At 46.4% G+C, this 17,958-nt stretch overlaps 1 protein-coding gene across 1 annotated transcript; it reads left to right on the forward strand.

Moving 5' to 3' along the window:
- Nucleotides 1–12,779: 12,779 nt before the first annotated feature.
- On the forward strand, nucleotides 12,780–16,993 carry LOC118006623 (beta-2 adrenergic receptor). The gene has a single exon (XM_034999335.1). It carries the CDS (start codon nucleotides 12,999–13,001, stop codon nucleotides 14,253–14,255), a length of 1,257 nt encoding a protein of 418 aa, XP_034855226.1. The 5' UTR covers nucleotides 12,780–12,998; the 3' UTR covers nucleotides 14,256–16,993.
- The last annotated feature ends 965 nt before the right edge of the window (nucleotides 16,994–17,958 follow it).

The raw sequence follows: 17,958 nt of genomic DNA on the forward strand, positions 1-17,958 counted from the left end.
CAGGAACTGACCCTGACTCATTCATTAGGGTATCAACAGCACTGTAACAATGGCCTGGTCCATAGTAGATAATCAAAACGTATTTGGTGGTTGCACCGACTAATTTTTCTTTTTAAACCCTGCCATTCAATTCTTTGTTTCCATTTGAGGGTCCAGGCGATCCTCAGAAATATTTAGGCTCAATTTTCCTCTTTTGTCTATTCTAATTCCTGATCATGCTTTTCTCCCTATTGGTTTTTGTGAGTCTAATATCCCCCCCAACCCCACCCCAGGAACCTTCTCTTTCAACTTAAGCCTTTGAAATTTCAGATTGCTCCAGGTCTTTTCCTCTTTGCAGTTTCAGCTAAAACATAAGAATGAAAAGCTGTAAGGGAACTGAGAGTCAGAGCCCTTGGCTTCTGACCCATGCCTTCTCCCACCTCTACCATATTTCTCAGCTTCCCTCCTCACTGTGGGTCTTAGTTTCCCCATTTGGACCCTGGAAGGGTCAGAATATCAGTGGGGATCTTTTTAGCAATGGAAAATCGGCACAAACCTAATTTACGCAGAAGCAGGAGACAGAAAGAAGGTGGCTAGGAGTGGGGCAGCCCTAGGTGGCAGGGGACCCGGGGCCTCCCGCCAGTCCCCTTGCTGTCTGTGCTGCGCTGAGGTCCCTTTTGCTGAAGTGGGGGCTCCACTGAGCTGGGCAAACGAGAGGGGCACTGCAATTCTGAGGCAGAATGATTCCTAGCCCTGCTAATCCACTGGACTGTCTGAAAGGGTCACGTCAGCAGACAGAGGCAGGGATCCGCACACACATACGCTCTGAACAGAACACGGGCCCCAGAAACAGCTTCGGCAAGCTCAGGCTTTTCTCGGAGAACTTCCTCCTTTGTTCAGGTTTTTGCCATTTCTATTTTCATTTCCTAGTTTCTTCTCACACTCTTCCTCTTCCCCCACCGAAGAAGTTACTACAAATTCTAACAATTTCTACTTGTACGTCTTGGCTGTTATCTGTTGCACGGCCCCTCCCCACCCCCACTCCTGGTCTCCATAGACGAGACGACTTATCATTCAGTTCACCCACTTTTGGTTAAACTGTATCTCAGTTTCTTCACCAAAAAAGGGTAGTCAAAAGGAAGGACTCTGTGGCCATGACAGTATATTCTAGAATTCTGAGAGCATGACTTTTATTATTATTATTATTATTAAATTACACTTTTTAATAGTACCCGTCGTGGGGTGGAAGGACGGGTAAAATAGACCAAGGGGATTAAGAGCGCACTTTCCATGATGAGCACTGAGAAGTGTGTACAACTGTTGAATCACTATATATTGTATACCTGAAACTAATGTAACACTGTATGTTCATTATAGTTAAATAAAAAAAAAAAATCGTACTCAGAGTGAAAAATCTCACAGAACAGATGAGTAAAAAAGATGAAAGTAAAAGCCTATTGTCCTGCCCTCCCCACAGCCCCATCTCCCTGTCACCAGTCCCCTACATTAAACATTGCTAACTGTGTCTGAGTGTCTTTCCAGAGTATATTTGTGAAAATGGAAACATACGTTATTTATACAAAAAGGTGATTTACATACTACTTTGTTTCAACCCTTTTCCTTTAGTATCTTAGAGATCTTTTAGAGATCTTTATCACCCCTACTGATCTCATTCTTTTGAACTGCAGGATAAAATCCACTGTAGAGTCGCACTCAGTTTTTGAATCTATTTACATATCTCCTTATTGATACATACTTGTGTTTTTAGGTAGATGCCACATACCATGGTTTGTTTATCAAATGAGGATATATTACACTGTTGTACAGTGAGCCCTTTTACTTTATAATATATTTTGGCTTCATATCAGCTGGTACAGAGCTTCCTCCTTTTTTTTTTTAATAATGGATTCTATTTTTTGGCGCAGTTTTAGGTTCCTGGTAAAGTTGAGAAGGAAGGTGCAGAGATTTCCCCTATACCCCTGCCTCCACATACATATACCAAAGAGGTACATTTATTACAGTTGATGAACCTACATCGACAGATGATAATCACCCAAGGTCCGTAGTTTACGTCAGGGTCCGCTCTTGGGGTTGCACAATCTAAAGATTTCAACAAATGTACAATGACATATATCCACCATCATAGTGTCATGCAGCCTAGTTTCACTGCCCTAAAAATCCTCTGTGCTCTGCCTCTTCATTCCTCCCTCCCCGCTGACCTCTGACAACGTCTGGTCTCTTTACTCTCTCCCTAATTTTGGCTTTTCCTGAAATTCATAGAGTTGGAATCACACAGCGTGTGTAGCCTTTTCAGATTGTCTGCTTCCACTTAGTAATATGCATTTATGTTTCTTTCATATCTTTTCATAGCTTAATAGCTCATTTCTTTTTAGTGCAGAATAAGATTCCATTGTCTGGCCGGACCACAGTTTATTTATCCGTTGACCTACTGAAGGACCTCTTGGTTGCTACCAAGTTTGGCAATGATGAATAAAACTGCTACAAGTATCTGCATTTGCATAATCATCCATGTATGTCAATACATTATGCAGCCTTATTTCCAGTTTTTTTTTTTACTACTCTAAATAATATTATGCTAAATAATTTTTTTAAATTTTTTTGCTAAACTGCAGTGACCGTCCTTCCCATAAATGTTACAGATCTGCCTGCTTGGGACAATGACCATGTAACTGTAATGTGTGGCTAACAGGGTCTTCCTGAGTCTTGCTCCAACCCTGAGCTTTTGTAAAGCATTACATTTTGCCGGTGTGGTAGATAAGAAAAGGTTTCTTGCTGTTTCTGGATTTTGCATGTAGATCCATTCACTTCCTCTCAGGCCCCGTGGCCCAGATGACCACCCCATATGTTCCCACAGCTTGCCCCAGGTCCCTCCCCCTGTGTCAGCCTGAACTCTCCTCTTGCTGAGGTCTGTCCTGTATTTTCCTGCAGCAATAAACACAGTCCCTATAGGAAAGCAGCCCTTTCCTGGCAACCAGCCCCACAGTCACACACACTTGTGCATTTGATTCACCACCTGTCCGGCAGCGGTAGATAGGAGAAGAGTCCATATCTGCTTTACAAAGGAGGAAACAAACACCTGGCACCAAGCGGAGAGCCATGGGGGCAGCCTGTCACTCCCTTGCCGCATTGGTTTCTTTCCTTATCCGCCCCTCTGGCAAGGGCTGCTTGTCACACCTCTGTGAAATAGTCTCATTTATCCCACTCTGGGCTTTTTTCCGGACTGTCCCACCCCCTTCCATGATTTCCTGTAAACCTCAACTCCTTATCCCAGCATTCAGGGGCTTCCAAAATACATAGCCCAAATCACACCTTACTGTTCCCCAACCCATGGACCAGATGGCCTAGCCCTCTGGGAATAATTGCTGTTTCTCGAACATAGTTCAAAGTTTCCCACGTCTACATCCATTCCCATGGTTTCTTCTCTGTGGCATTCCCTCCTTCCACACCTGACTACCAAAGTCACGTCAGTCCTCCATGCCCAGCTCATGGCCACCAACCGAATGCAGCTCTTTGATTTCTCTTCATCGTCCCTCACATAACGAACAAGGCCAGGCTTCTGTTAATGCAGATCTATTTTAAGCCTCTTTTCTAGCCTTTACACACACCCTGTCATATCATTAATCTTCTTATCTTTGCCGGGTTACAGTAAATCCTTGAGAGGCAGCACCGTGTTTAATGGCCAACCATGACCCCCTAGGGCTTTCAGCAGGACCTGGGAGTCATAACTGAGATGCCCAAAACTCTGCCACAGATGTTTGTAACACAACAAAACTGAAATAATTCTATACAACCTGGTATACAATTTGTTTTTATACCTTAATGATAAAGCATGGACAACTTCCGGAGTCCACACATTTAGATCTACTTCATTCTCTTTAATAATTACACATCATGATATATGGGTTTCTTCTGGTTTACTTAATCATTTCCCCTTTCTGAACAATTAGTTTTGTTTTATTCTTTATGACAAACAAAACTGAAACTGGATCTTGACATATATATCTGACATTGAAGGAACAAATTTCAAACAAGGGAATTGCTAGATGAAAGGATATATACAGGGCGCCTGGGTGGCTCAGTTGTTTAAGCGACTGCCTTCGGCTCAGGTCATGATCCTGGAGTCCTGGGATTGAGTCCCGCATTGGGCTCCCTGCTCAGCGGGGGGTCTGCTTCTCCCTCTGACCCTCTTCCCTCTTGTGCTGTCTCATTCTCTCTCTCAAATAAATAAATAAAAAATCTTTAAAAAAAAAAAAAAGAAAGGATATATACATTTTACATTTTGGTGAATTCTACCAAATTACTCTCCAAACAGCTCTGCTAATTTATTTTTTCTTTTTAAGAATCTCATTAGTCTCTTGGCTAGAGACTCCCTGTTATCTGATGCTCACCTGTTCTTTTGGAGGTTTTCCCTAGGTCTCCTCCTCAGCGTTTATGTGGCAAGACAGGACCGAATTCATCATTTTGCCCACAAAACCAAGTCCCTAGCTCTATCACAGTATTTACTTCATTACATGGCAGGCAGGTTCATGTACCAACCTCCCTTACCAGCGTGTGAGTTTCTTAAAGGCAAGGACCTTTGTTCAACTGCGTATTTTGTAATATCCTTCAGCTCCATATTTTAAGAATATCTAGGTAAATGTGTGTGTGTGTGTGTGTGTGTGTGTGTGTGTGTGTGTTGGGGTTGGGGACCTGTGCAGGAGGAGGGGAGAAGGGAAAGAGGTGGGAAGGAAGAGCACTAGGAATGGAGGAAGGACATGGACAAAGTTCAGAGGCTCATGGCCAGTGACACCCAAATTCTGACATCCACCCTCTTTTTTTAGAAATTGTGACCAGGATGCTTGACCCCAAATCTTGGTCATTTAACCTTTTTCCCCATAAGTGATTGGGAACCGCTGCCTCTTTACCCCAGCCGTCTGGTAAAAGTCAGCTGCAAGGGCACTTCCACCTTCCCAGCCTGGACATGCAGTCCTTGCACTGGCTGGACTTCCGCATCTGAGTCCTGAGTTAGTGGGTCAGAGTCAGGCGTCCAATCAGACAGAACTAGTTTTGAAGCCCTTCTGCTCCTTTTACCTACCACGTTACCTGGGGCAGGCTGTAATTTCTTTCAAAAACCTCCATGTTCTCATCTGTAAAATGGGGATAACTGCATCTACCTCATAACGTTGCACAGAAATGAGAAAAGAGGAGAGTATGTCTAAGGCGCTACGCCCAGCTCCTGTATATAATACACACACAGTTAATAAGAACTGTGTCTGTTGTCTCTCGGGCCCCTTGACCACCCCTCGACTTCAATGCCATTAGTCAATTCAGCCTTCTAATTTGACAGACGGAGGACCAGACTGAGACCCGGGGAGGGACAACCACACAGAGCTGTGAGGGCCAGGACAGGGCTCCTCCTCCTCTGGGCCCAGGGCATGTTTCACTGCCCCACAGTGGTTAGCCTAGCTGGGGCCTCCGGACCTCCTCTCCTTGACCCAGTGAGATCTCTCACTGGACACTGCTTTGGAGAGAGGTTGGCCCTGTTTCCTTTCCTGAGTGGACCGAAGGCACTTTTCTTCCTCTGCCCTTCTTTCCCCACCATGGCTAGCTTTCTGTTCTCCCCTCAGCCCTACTTCATGCCCTCCTCTGCTCCAGCAAACACTGCTTGATCCCCACAATCATTCTACTTCTTGCCTGTAGGGCCCACTGCACATTATACACTTTCTTTTCTGAGGCTCAAACCCTAGGAGGTTTGCAGTTAGCAGTTCTTCAGCCCAAGAGGCTGCGTAGACAAGCCCTTCCTTGTGGTAGGTGTCCCGAGTGCCATAGCTAACAGACCTTTCCACGGCGTCTCTGAGTTTCATACCAATAGTTAACTTAGAATTTACTATATGCCAAGCCAATTCTAACCACTTTGCAGATATTAACTCATTTGTTCTTCTTAACAACCCCATGAGACTGTGAGATACTATTATCAACGACTCCCATTTACCGAAGAGGAAATCGAGACACAAGGAGATTAAGTAAGTAATTGTTCAGGGTTCTACAGCTCAGAAACGGAGGAACCAGGCCTTCAAACCAAGCAGTTGGCTCCAGAGTTGCTCCAGAGCTCCCCAGAGGACCAGACTGTGCCTGGATCATTGCCTGAAGCCACACACCGATTTTGCCTCTCCCCTCCATGGCTGGTTTCTCTTCCTTCCTCCATCAATCACTTGCACACAAACCTTCATCTCTGCAGCAGATACTAGGAAATCCAACCTAAGACATTTCCCAAAAATCCATCCCGAATGTTGTACATTAGCAGTTTGATGTATTCAAAAGATTCTGTTTCTCCGTTGGATCAATTCATTTATTCATTTAAAAGATTGCCCCTGATCATGGAACACTTCATCTAAAACTAATGATGTAATGTATGGGGATTAACATAAGAATAAAAAAAAAATAAAAGTAAAAAAAATAAAAATAAAAATAAAATAAATAAAAGATTGCCCCTGGAGAAATGAATAAAATGTCCTGAAATTGGAGGTGTGCTGGAAAATCCAGGATGATGATGATGATGATGATGATTAACACTTTTGGAAACTCTGTGCTAAGTTCCTTAAATGCATTATTTCATTTAACCACCAAAGGCATCCTCTGTGGGTATACTGCAGCTCAGGGAACACGTCCAGTGTAATGACAACCACTGACAGACACATGATCCCAAATCTCTTTATCTCCTAATCATTATGATATTCTATCTTGATGTCCAGTCCAAACCTCAAATTCTATATGGCCATATCTGAATTCATCACCACTTCCTGTCCTAAAGACCCTCATGCCACTGCTGGGCAATGGCCCGGTCTCCTTTGACTCAACTCCCAACCCTCAACCCATCCAAGTTATGCTGATCTGTTCTATTGTCATGTCTCTTGGTTCTCTCCCTTCCTTTCCTTTTTTTTTTTTTTTAAAGATTTTATTTATTTATTTGTGAGAGAGAATGAGACAGAGAGAGAGAGCACGAGATGGGGGAGGGTCAGAGGGAGAAGCAGACTCCCCGCCGAGCAGGGAGCCCGATGCGGGACTCGATCCCGGGACTCCAGGATCATGACCTGAGCTGAAGGCAGTCGCTTAACCAACTGAGCCACCCAGGCGCCCTCTCCCTTCCTTTCCAAACCCACTTTTTCATGCATTCTTTCTATTACCTCAACAACCATTCTGGGAATTTTATCCCCTTTTTACAAAGAACCACTCTGAGGTCCAGAGGGCTTAAGCATATTGCTTGAAGCACTCGACTGGCTAAGGGCAGAGTCGCCATTGGAACCCAGACCCACCTGGTTCCAAAACAAAAATGTTTTTTTCCAGCACAGCGGTGGGTCTCAGTAGCACAAGTCTGGGGCTGAGATCCCTTTAGATGGAAGAAGAAATGATTTTAAACACTTCAATCACACTACGTTAGAAACAGTATAGTACTTAGGAGTTGTTCCCTTCTTGATTTTCTTTCCATCTTTTAAAATAGATGGAGAAAGTACCATTCAGTGCTAGAATACCATTAATATCTCCCCAGCACTTGCTAATCTTCCTTTCCAATAAAAAGAGAGCAAGCCTCAGGCTCAGAACTTTGGCAGGCAACAAAATCTAGCTAGAATTTATTAACATTGTTTTGTTTTCATTGTTACCTTCTATTTATGACAGATGACGCTGGTTTTCCACGTGCAGTAATGGCAGTAATACAAAATATTCTTTAAAAATACATGTATTTGCATTTTAGAAATGAGTCAATGTCAAAAAAATATTTAGTAAATAATGGTACACCTGTTAACGCGGAATAGCAGGAATCGCAATGGTGAAGTTTGGGGTGGGGAGGGGAACATAGCCAAGTTGTTTTGTAGGGTATTGACAGGTTTTGCTCGCCAGCTCCTCAGTGGCTTCAGAGTCAAGAACTCAACTCCTCAGAGATCTTCCACGTGCTTCCTTCCCACAACAGCCTCATTCAGCGTAGAATAGGAGGGCCTTCGATATCACCTAGGCCAACCTCATGTCATGGATGGATATTGAGGCTCAAAGAAAGAAGGTGACTTGATTAAGGTTATTTGTAACGTTATAACTGTTCTGGGCCCAGAGCCTGGGTCTCCTGATCCCCCAGCCATGTTCCCTCCTCTGCACCAAACTGCGTTCATCACACGGAAGTACGCATCATCACACACCGTTCATTCCCATATCTGCAGGAGACACCAAGCGATGCCCCTCAGATTCAGCAAAAGAATTAAGCCCTATGCCCTAAGGCATCCATTACATTGTATGTAACAACTTAATCTCTCTCTTATATCCCTAGGAGGGTAATAGTTAGGTACCATTCTTGGGAGAATTGTAAGAAGAGTCACTCCGTTTTCTGCAAGGTTTCATTCTCTTGCAAAGCCCCAGCTGAGAAAAGTTGCTGGAGGTTAGCCTCTTCAGATGTCTTCAGGCCAAGGAGCCCTTCATATAACAAACTGCAGTCTCTCCTGCTTTCATTTAAGCCATCTCCTCTTGTTCAGTCCCCCTGAGACGTGGAGAGTTTATTAGCATGTCTCTCATAAAACGCTAGCGCAGCAGGAAATTAAATTCATCTGGTATAATCAGCTGTTCCGAAAGCTTTGTTGGTTGCTCTGCTTCTTTGTGGTTGCCAAGGTGACTGCAAATTGATTATTTGAGGACTTGTTTATGATAATTCCAGGTATTGATGTTAAGTTTAGACACTGACAGACCCAAGTATGAATAGATTTGCCATTATGGTAAAGGAGTCTCCAAACCCAAGGGACCAAGGGATATTTAAGCTGAAGGGAAGGCTCAGGAGAACTCCAAGGGATTCTCCCGAAAGCTTGAGGACAGTCTTGCTCTCAGGAAGAGAGAGGAAGCTTGTTTTGAGTGGCCTCAGGGGGCAGACTTAAAATCCGCAGGCAGAAGCTGTAAGATGGATTTCAGTTCACTATCTGGACAGTCAGAAACATACAAAGGCAGAAGGTTCTGGTGAGCTTGCCCTTGCTAGAGCTGTCTGAGAGTTTTGGTGCATGTATTGTGTAAGGGGCTGGTCAGACTGTAAGATGCTTCATTCAAAAACCATGAACATTCCACCCGGCATATTATATAACTCAGTGGTAATGGTAAGTTTTCAGTCATGTTTCTTTCTAAGGCACCAAGCTTTGTCCCTGTTTTCATTCTTTTTCACAGAAATCCAAATTAAAAACAAATTACTCATTATTCATGTTCAAAGTGTCCTTTCACACATAGGACCTGATAAGATCAATGTGCATTCTACATGTACATTTTGATTCAAAAATAAGAGAACAGTAAGAGTTATCTCTTTTGCAAGGGAGGATGCTGAACACTTTACATGCATTTAATCTCCTTTAATGTAAATTTAATGGGATGAAGGTATACAGAGGTAATATTCAAGACAGACATTTAAGACCATTATTTAGAAAGAAATCTACAGATTTTTCTCTGCTCAGAGGATCATAAAGATGAAAGGAATCTCATCTAAGCCAAGAACGGGATAAGATTTTCCTAAGCTGTCCAGCTAATGGTGTGAGGACATTTCCTGGCACCACGGAACCTTACTCCTATTCAAACGTTTGTTCAGTAAATCAAAATGTGTTTTGTTTTGTTTTGTTTTGTTTCTGTTTGGCAGGCAGGAAACGACAAATCAGTGTCTTAAGGGATTGACAAAATATGTAATTAGACACTATCAATTACCGTAAAAGAGCCTGCTTTTTCTTACATCAGATAAAGGTGCATGTAGTCTAAGAACTTCCCAGTTCAGCTGAAGCACTAAGTCGCTAAGGCTGCAAGCCTAGTGAGCAGGGCCAAAGTACTCTGCTGGGAAATGAAGTGACAGCGTTGGGCGAAGAGCAGGCCTGGACCCTTTATCTTGCCTGCCACCTTCGACTAGACACTTCTTACTTCTGCACTTTAGTTTCCTCATTTGCAAACTGGAGGGGTGGGGGGAAATGAACGGAATGATCTATTAAACTCTGTCCCATTCTAACTCTCTCCACTCCTGTAACTCTAAGAGGAGGTCAGGAGAAGACTCTTGGTGTGAAGACAGCATCTTGAAATTCCTATCAGCTTGGTGATGCAGCAGAGAGAAGGAGAGGGAGAGGGAGGGAGGGAGAGAGGGAGGGAGAGAGAAAGAAAAGGCGAGAAGGGGTGGGGGGAGAGAGGGAGAGATTGTCCATTTGGGAAAGCTGATGGGTAAGAACCTGGAACCTCCTCGTTGACATAAGCCGTCTTCCCTTCTTGATTTAGTGTTTGTGGGTTTTTAAAAAGGTGTTTCCCAAAATAGTCAAAGTTAAACTTTTAGATGACTTATATGTATATCTAAATGATCAATTAGTGTTTGTCTTGAAAGGGCTTTCTTTGTTCTTTTTGTTGTTGTCTTTATGGGAAGGTTAAACAATATGCTTATTTATTCCATAGCTTCGCAAACAGGAAGGAGGTTTTAAATGGCTTAGTTCCACAATTTGGGCTAGATGTATATTTAAAGAAACTGTGTTGCATAACAGACACTGCTTCTTCCTAAAATGCATCATTCCAGAGCCAATTTTGGAAAACACAAATATGGGGTGGGTATATTTTGAAAACCATAGGAACATAATTGATCTTTAATTAATATTTGCGCCTTTGATGGGAAATATTTGCTTTTTAAGGCATCTGTCCTGTGAAAACAATCTCTGGCTGGTAAAGGAAGTTAAAGGGAGCATGCAGGTTAAATTTTGTTTCTGAGCTTTACTTCTACAGTAAACACCCAAGTTACTTTTGTCCTAAAGTATTTGATTGTTCTATTAGAGAAGACGAAAAACACGTTCTAAACTACTAAGTGATTTGTATACATTTCATTTATAACCCATGTTTGTGTGGCATATATATGTGCAAAAGTACTTTCACATTTATTATCATATATTCCATTCTCACTCCGCCCAACGGAAGTGACTTTATTCTCCACTTAGAGATGGAAGAAATTAGGCTCCATCTTTTTGATGTGCCTAAGGAAGGTAAGCTAGAAAGTGCTATGACAGGGGGTCTGGAACCCGAGTATTCCAATTCTGGTTGTAGTCTCTTGTCTCGCCTCCATTCCCCCCTGCATGTGATGATAGTGTACCTCAAAAAGATGAGTTTTAGAGTCAAGAAGACCTGGGTTCATCTCCTGCCTCTGGCACTGCCTGGCCCTGTGCCCTTGGGCAAGCTATTTTCCTCTTTGAGCCCCATTTGTGAATTAAGCTAAAAATAGTACTCCCCCCACCATGGGACTGTGGGAAGGATTAAATGGAATAATGCATGAAAAGTACATAGCAGAATGTTCCCTAAATGTTAGCCATTGTTATGTTATTATGTAATCTACAAAGTATGTTTGGTTACACTGCATGAAATGCTTTCAGTCTTTCAAAGAAGCTACTAATACTTGTGAAATCAAACCCTGAAAATTAATTTCTTTTTAACAGTAAAGTCATACCCCAGATGCAAAGGATAATATTTCCCCGACAAAGACCCTAGTCTGAAGGTTTGGTCTGACTTTTTTTTTTTAAAGGAGAAATTATCTTCTTTCCTGTGTTTCAAAACTTTCTTAATGTTAACACATCCTAATAGTCTGAGCCATATGAAATGGACACTTTTAAAGTCAGAAACCACAGAAGAGTGGCAATTTCATATGGCTCGACCCAACAGATCAACAAACTGCATGGCAGATGAAAGGATTTTTCTAGCTGCAGTGGGCTTGCTGAAGAAGATGAGGTTAAAAGGAAAATTATTCCATTTTCAACTCATCTTCATTCCCACAGATAACCAGGGAGTGATGCCCCACTCCCAATAATTACACATTTAAGCGCACAACCTTCTCCTTCTGTCCTCAAATGCATACATGCGTACCCCAGCTCCAGCTCCGAATGAAAACCAAGGGGTGAAATTGTATGTCTCAATGCCTGCAAATTCCCAAGGAGGGCACCAAAAGTACTTGACAGTGAGCGTGCTGAGGAAATCGGGCAGCTGTTGAAGTCGCCTCCTGTGGTCCTGCCAAATGTTTGAAAGGGAATGTGCCCTGTGTGCGTGTGTGTGTTGCGGGGGGAGGGGGAGTTTGGGGGGTCGTATGCACAAGTGAGGGGGTTTGGAGTACCTGGACGGGGACGTCCGAATCTGTGGCGCTCTGCCTGCCCCCCAAGCGAGCGTCTGTGTGTTGTTTACTTCACTCTGTGTGTGTGCCCGTGCCTCTGGGCTTCTGGGTGCTTCTGTGTTTGTTTCTTGGCCCCGTCTCTGTTGGACAGGGGTGACTTTGTGCTGTGGGCTTCTGTGTGCGCGCTCACGCGAGTGTGCTTGTGGGTGCGCCGGACGGGTGTGTCTCCGTGTCGGTGGCTGTGGTTCTGTATAAGTCTCAGCATGTCTGTCGGGGTGCCTGTGTGCCTGTCCGTGCGTGTCTGGGTGGGCACCGTCGTCTCTGTTTCCGAATGCTGGGGAGCGGCCGCCCAGGCGCCCAGGCCGGACAGGTAGCAGCCCCCAGAAGAGCCCAAGGCTCCCGGTCGGCCGGTGAGCGCGCCGGCCCCAGCCGCAGGCCTCGGGGCCAGCCGGGAAGCCCGGCAGGGAGAGGTGGCCCGCCCGCCACCCGGGAGCAGCCGGGCCCCGCCCGGGCCAGCCCCGGGAGGGGGCGGGAGAGGGGAGGGGAGGGCGGGGAGGGGAGGGGACCTCGCCCTTTCGGGACTGCCCGCCCGCCATTGGCCGAAAGTTGCCGTACGTCACGGGGAGGGCAGTTCCCTAAAGTCCTGTGCACATAACGGGCAGCGCGCACTCCGGGGCGGCTCCTCCAGCGCGCCGGCCGGGTCCAACGCGCACGGGGAGCCCGGAGCACCCCGCAAGCTGAGCGCAGGACGCGGCCCCAGCACAGCCACCCCCCGGCCGCTGAATGAGGCTTCCCGGCGTCCGCTCGCTGCCCGCGGCGCCGCGCGGGAGGTCCGCCCGCTGAGGCGCGGCGGGTGCGCCGGCAGCCAGTGCGCTCACCTGCCAGCCTGCGCGCCATGGGGCAGCCCGGGAACCGCAGCGTCTTCTTGCTGGCGCCCAACGGAAGCCACGCGCCGGACCAAGATGGCACGCAGGAACGGAACGAGGCGTGGGTGGTGGGCATGGGCATCGTCATGTCGCTCATCGTCCTGGCCATCGTGTTCGGAAACGTGCTGGTCATCACAGCCATCGCCAGGTTCGAGCGTCTGCAGACGGTCACCAACTACTTCATCACCTCCCTGGCCTGTGCTGACCTGGTCATGGGCCTGGCGGTGGTGCCCTTTGGGGCCAGCCACATCCTCATGAAAATGTGGACCTTTGGCAACTTCTGGTGTGAGTTTTGGACTTCCATTGACGTGTTGTGCGTCACGGCCAGCATCGAGACCCTGTGCGTGATCGCAGTGGATCGCTACTTTGCTATCACATCACCCTTCAAGTACCAGAGCCTGCTGACCAAGAATAAGGCCCGGGTGGTCATTTTGATGGTGTGGGTCGTGTCAGGCCTTACCTCCTTCTTGCCCATCCAGATGCACTGGTACCGGGCCACCCACCAGGAAGCCATCAACTGCTATGCCAAGGAGACCTGCTGTGACTTCTTCACGAACCAAGCTTATGCCATTGCCTCCTCCATCGTGTCCTTCTACTTTCCTCTGGTGGTCATGGTCTTCGTCTACTCCCGGGTCTTCCAGGTGGCCCAAAGGCAGCTCCAGAAGATTGACAAATCTGAGGGCCGCTTCCATGCCCAAAACCTCAGCCAAGTGGAGCACGATGGGCGGAGCGGGCATGGACATCGCAGGGCCTCCAAGTTCTGCCTGAAGGAACACAAAGCCCTCAAAACTCTGGGCATTATCATGGGCACTTTCACCCTGTGCTGGCTGCCCTTCTTCATCGTCAACATAGTGCACGTGATCCAGGATAACCTCATCCCCAAGGAAGTTTACATCCTTCTAAATTGGGTGGGCTATGTCAACTCTGCTTTCAATCCCCTCATCTATTGCCGGAGCCCAGACTTCAGGATTGCCTTCCAGGAGCTTCTGTGCCTGCGCAGGTCTTCTCTGAAGGCCTGTGGGAATGGCTACTCCAACAACAGTAGCAGCAGAACCGACTATGCTGGGGAGCACAGTGGATGTCACCTGGGGCAAGAGAAAGACAGCGAACTGCTGTGTGAGGACCCCCCAGGCACGGAAGACCTTTTGAACCGTCAAGGTACTGTGCCTAACGATAGCATTGATTCACAAGGGAGGAATTGTAGTACAAACGACTCACTGCTCTAATACAGTTTTTCTACTTTTTATGAACCCCCCCCCCAACAAAACACTAAATAGACTATTTAACTTGAGTGTAATACATTTAGAATAAAATTGTATAGAGATGTGCAGGAGGAAGGACAGCCTTCTGCCTTTTTTTATTTTTTTAAGCTGTAAAAAAGAGAAAGCATATTCGAGTGATTGTTTCTTGTACAGTTCGGTTCCCTTTTTTGCATGGAACGTGTCAGGTTGTGTCTGAAAGGCTTCAGTCCCAGAGGACCTGGGGCTGCTATGTTTTGATGACTTTTCCCGTGGATCTACCTCATTGGTCAAGTATTAGGGGTAATATATATTGCTGCTGGTAATTTGTATGTGAAGGAGTCTTTCCTTCCTGCACCCTTGCACTGGAGGACCTTGAGTATCTCGGACCTTTCAGCTGTGAACACGGACTCTCCCCGCTCCTCTTATTTGCTCAAACAGGGTGTTGTAGGCAGGGACTTGAGGGGCAGCTTCAGTTGTGTTCCTGAGCAAAGTCTAAAGTTTACAGTAAATAAAGTGTTTGACCATGACTTCATTGCACCTGTTTCTCCAAAACCCCTTGACCGGAGTGTGGTCGCCTCCCCCACTGGAAACCACAGGTAACTATTTGTAATAACTGCCCAGGGACTTAATATGGAATGATACAGGAATGGCATGCACTGATTGCTTAACCCTTTCCTTTGCCTTTGAATCTGCCGCCGCAAACCTGTATCTCTCCTAATGCCAGTGCCTCAGAGCAGTTCTGCCTGCCGTCAGCATAGCTGGTCTCGCTGGTCCTATGGTGATGATTCTGTGTTGTTACAGCAGAAACACTGACTCATAGAAGCGGACTTATGGGCATCTGTTTTGTCCCTCTGTGCGCCCCTGCCGCCCACCTTCCAGTCCTACTTGTTTAATAGCTGCTTTTGTTATATATTGGCTGCATCTTATAGTGGAGATCTATGCACTGCGTCAGGGTTTGGTATTTTAAAGATAAGGAAGAAGCTCTTATGAGCAAGCCACTAAAACACAGCCCTGGAATTCCAAGGGAAACTGAAAAGGGCACTGGTCATAGGGAGAAAGCTGGAAAACACTTATCCAATGAATACCTCATGAGCTCGGAACAGGACTGCAGCCCCTCCTCCTTCTTTACTTCTGTCTCTTTCCCCCTCTCCCTTTGACCCTCCTCACTCGGGTATAAACCCTCCTCACTCGGGTATAAACCCTCCTCACTCGGGTATAAAGCCAGACTTCTCAGCCTCGGCACTATTAACCTTGCAGGCCAGATGATTCTCTGTGGTGGGGGGCCGTCCTATGCGTGGTCAGATGTTCAGCAGCATCCCTGGCCTCTACCCATTAGATGCCAGGAGCGCCCTCTGAATTGTGACAACCAAAAATGTCTCCAGGCCTTGCCAAATACTCCTCGAGGGGTGAAGTCACCCCTGATTGAGAACCACAGATAGAAATCTGTTTAGATTTTTAGATTCTGTCTAATGCCACCACTTGATTTTGCAGAGCATCCGAGAGGGATTTTCCATGGGTCGCCCAGTTTGTGACAGACCCCGGGCCAGCGTTCTTCCCTCCACCCCCCATGCTGCCTTCCGAACTCACCTTCCAGCCTCCCCGACACTGACTGTATTGGGGGTGGGGGACGTGCAGTGTTTGGTAGGGCTTATCCGTGGAGGCCAGGCCTGGGAGTCCTACTGCTTTTTTGTGGAGAGATTCAAATACCGTGAAGAGGCACAGGAGGGAAAATCACAAAAGTAAACACATTTCTTCTCCCACCCCCTTTCTATTTTTGCCCGTGTGTCTGAGCCAGAGCTTGGCCCAGGTTTGACCGAGTGGACCGTCCTCCTTGGCAATGCCAGCCTGGAGAGGATCAGCCTGCAGGTTCATTGCCATTTCACCCGCTCCTGAAGCTGACTCCACTTCTTTCTTCCCTTCTGTCCCAGCCAAGGTCCCCAACCAGAAAAGCATTGGCTTCCTCTGCTTCCTGTCAGCTCTGTGATGGGTGTCCGGGTGCACACTCAGCTCTCGGGAGAAAGCTAGGTGCCCGAGTTTCTGGAACGTGCCATGACGAATGGGAAAGTGGGTGCCCTTCAGCACTTTTGCTTTTTCTCCAAGGGCTTACCTGCCCGTTCTCACATTCTCCACCTGCTCTGGGCCCCCCACCCAGAGGCGTGGGCCACTTCTCCAGCTAATCTTCACCCTCCTGGTAGCCTCACCGGATCTTGGACTTGCAAGAGCCCATAGAAAGCATTGGGCATCCAAGGAGATGAAAAATCTGTGAGGGGTAATGACCTGCCCAAGGTAAGAAGCCAAGGATGTGAGAGACGGGGCTACAGCCGGAGAAGCCAACTGTTGGCTGTTAGTTCAGGAACCGCTGTGTTCCCTCCACCGCATGATCATTGACTTCTGTCCTCACCCTCAATTGTGGAAGCTTTTCCCTGGGGCTGTCATATAACAAACTCCTTTCAGTGGATGTTTTTATTGCTCTCAGGTCTTTAGCTCAAAATTCAGGCAATGACCAAATAATCTGCAATAGAGGCAAGAGAAAGAATTGTTCTTTTACTCAACAAGAGTCTACTAGGATATCCTCAGCATTTAGGGGGAAGCTACAAGATTCCTTAGCCCACCAGGAATTCCAAGCCACTTCAGGTAGAAATTTCAAGTAGAAAAAAAAATGTTGTAAACTTTTCTGTCATCGTTGTAAGTCCCGTGGACAATAAACATTGTTTTAAAAAAAATGTTGTATATATATTCTTTTGGTTAGAGAAGCATCTGATGTAATTTCAGTTAAAATTCAGGTACAAGGGAGTTTAGCCATATTCCTTTAGGAATCCTTTTAATATAAAAACTTTGATCAGTTTTAAGGGTCTTGACAAACGGGCATTTTAGGCAGGTCTCGATCCCTTGCTTTCTGTCATCTTTTGTTTTGCGCTTTGGATGGGGGGAGGTGGGCAGGCATTTGTCGGTGTCCCTCTGTCCCTCCGTTTGCTGACAGGTTGGTTACATAAGGTTTGTGTTGGATGCATCATCATAAAGTTTTCTTTGCCTGGACGGCAAGTTCCCAGAATCTGTCAAACGAGAACCTTATCCTGAGATGCAAGCTGGCAGGCGTACCGAGTGGCGGGTCAGGGTGGGCCTCCCCACTGAGGTCACCACGAGGGGAAGGAAGCTGGGGCAAAGGGGGCTTGGAAGTAGGACCTGGTGTCACGCAACACTTAGTATAGTTCTGATGAAACTACTACCAAAAGAAGCGCAGGCTAGAATCAGTCAGGGGCATTTATGGAGCACCTACCGTGAGCAGCGTGAGAAGAGCGGAGGCTTCAGTCTCTACCTTCTATAGCAGAAGATGACTAATACTAAACAGATCCCTTTTATGGAATCTTACTAAATGATCGGGACGGTGCTAGACACCTTTTTAGGCATTACGTCATCTGGACAGCCTTATGATGTAGGCAAGATAATTGTCCTCTCCTAACAAATGGGACGACAGAGGCTTAGAAAGATTAAGTAACTTTCCAAAGCTGCACAAACTGGCGAGCTGCAGAGTCAGGACTGGAACCCAGGTCCCTGTGAGTCCAAACCCCTGCAGACCAAGAAGCAGCCCAAGGCAGCTCATAATCCATGCCAGAAAGAGTGTAAGAGCTTGAAACGCAATACCTCGCTGAGAGAAGAGGGAGGTTGCTGTGGGCTGGGGCAGGAAGGA

This window comes from Mirounga leonina, unplaced genomic scaffold (genome assembly GCF_011800145.1).
Source record: "Mirounga leonina isolate KUSES-001 unplaced genomic scaffold, KU_Mleo_1.0 Mir_98, whole genome shotgun sequence".
NCBI lineage: Eukaryota > Metazoa > Chordata > Mammalia > Carnivora > Phocidae > Mirounga > Mirounga leonina.

Bases quoted from the DNA above. Each gene is read 5' to 3' on its own strand.
- LOC118006623 (XM_034999335.1), top strand. From the start codon at position 12,999: ATGGGGCAGCCCGGGAACCGCAGCGTCTTCTTGCTGGCGCCCAACGGA.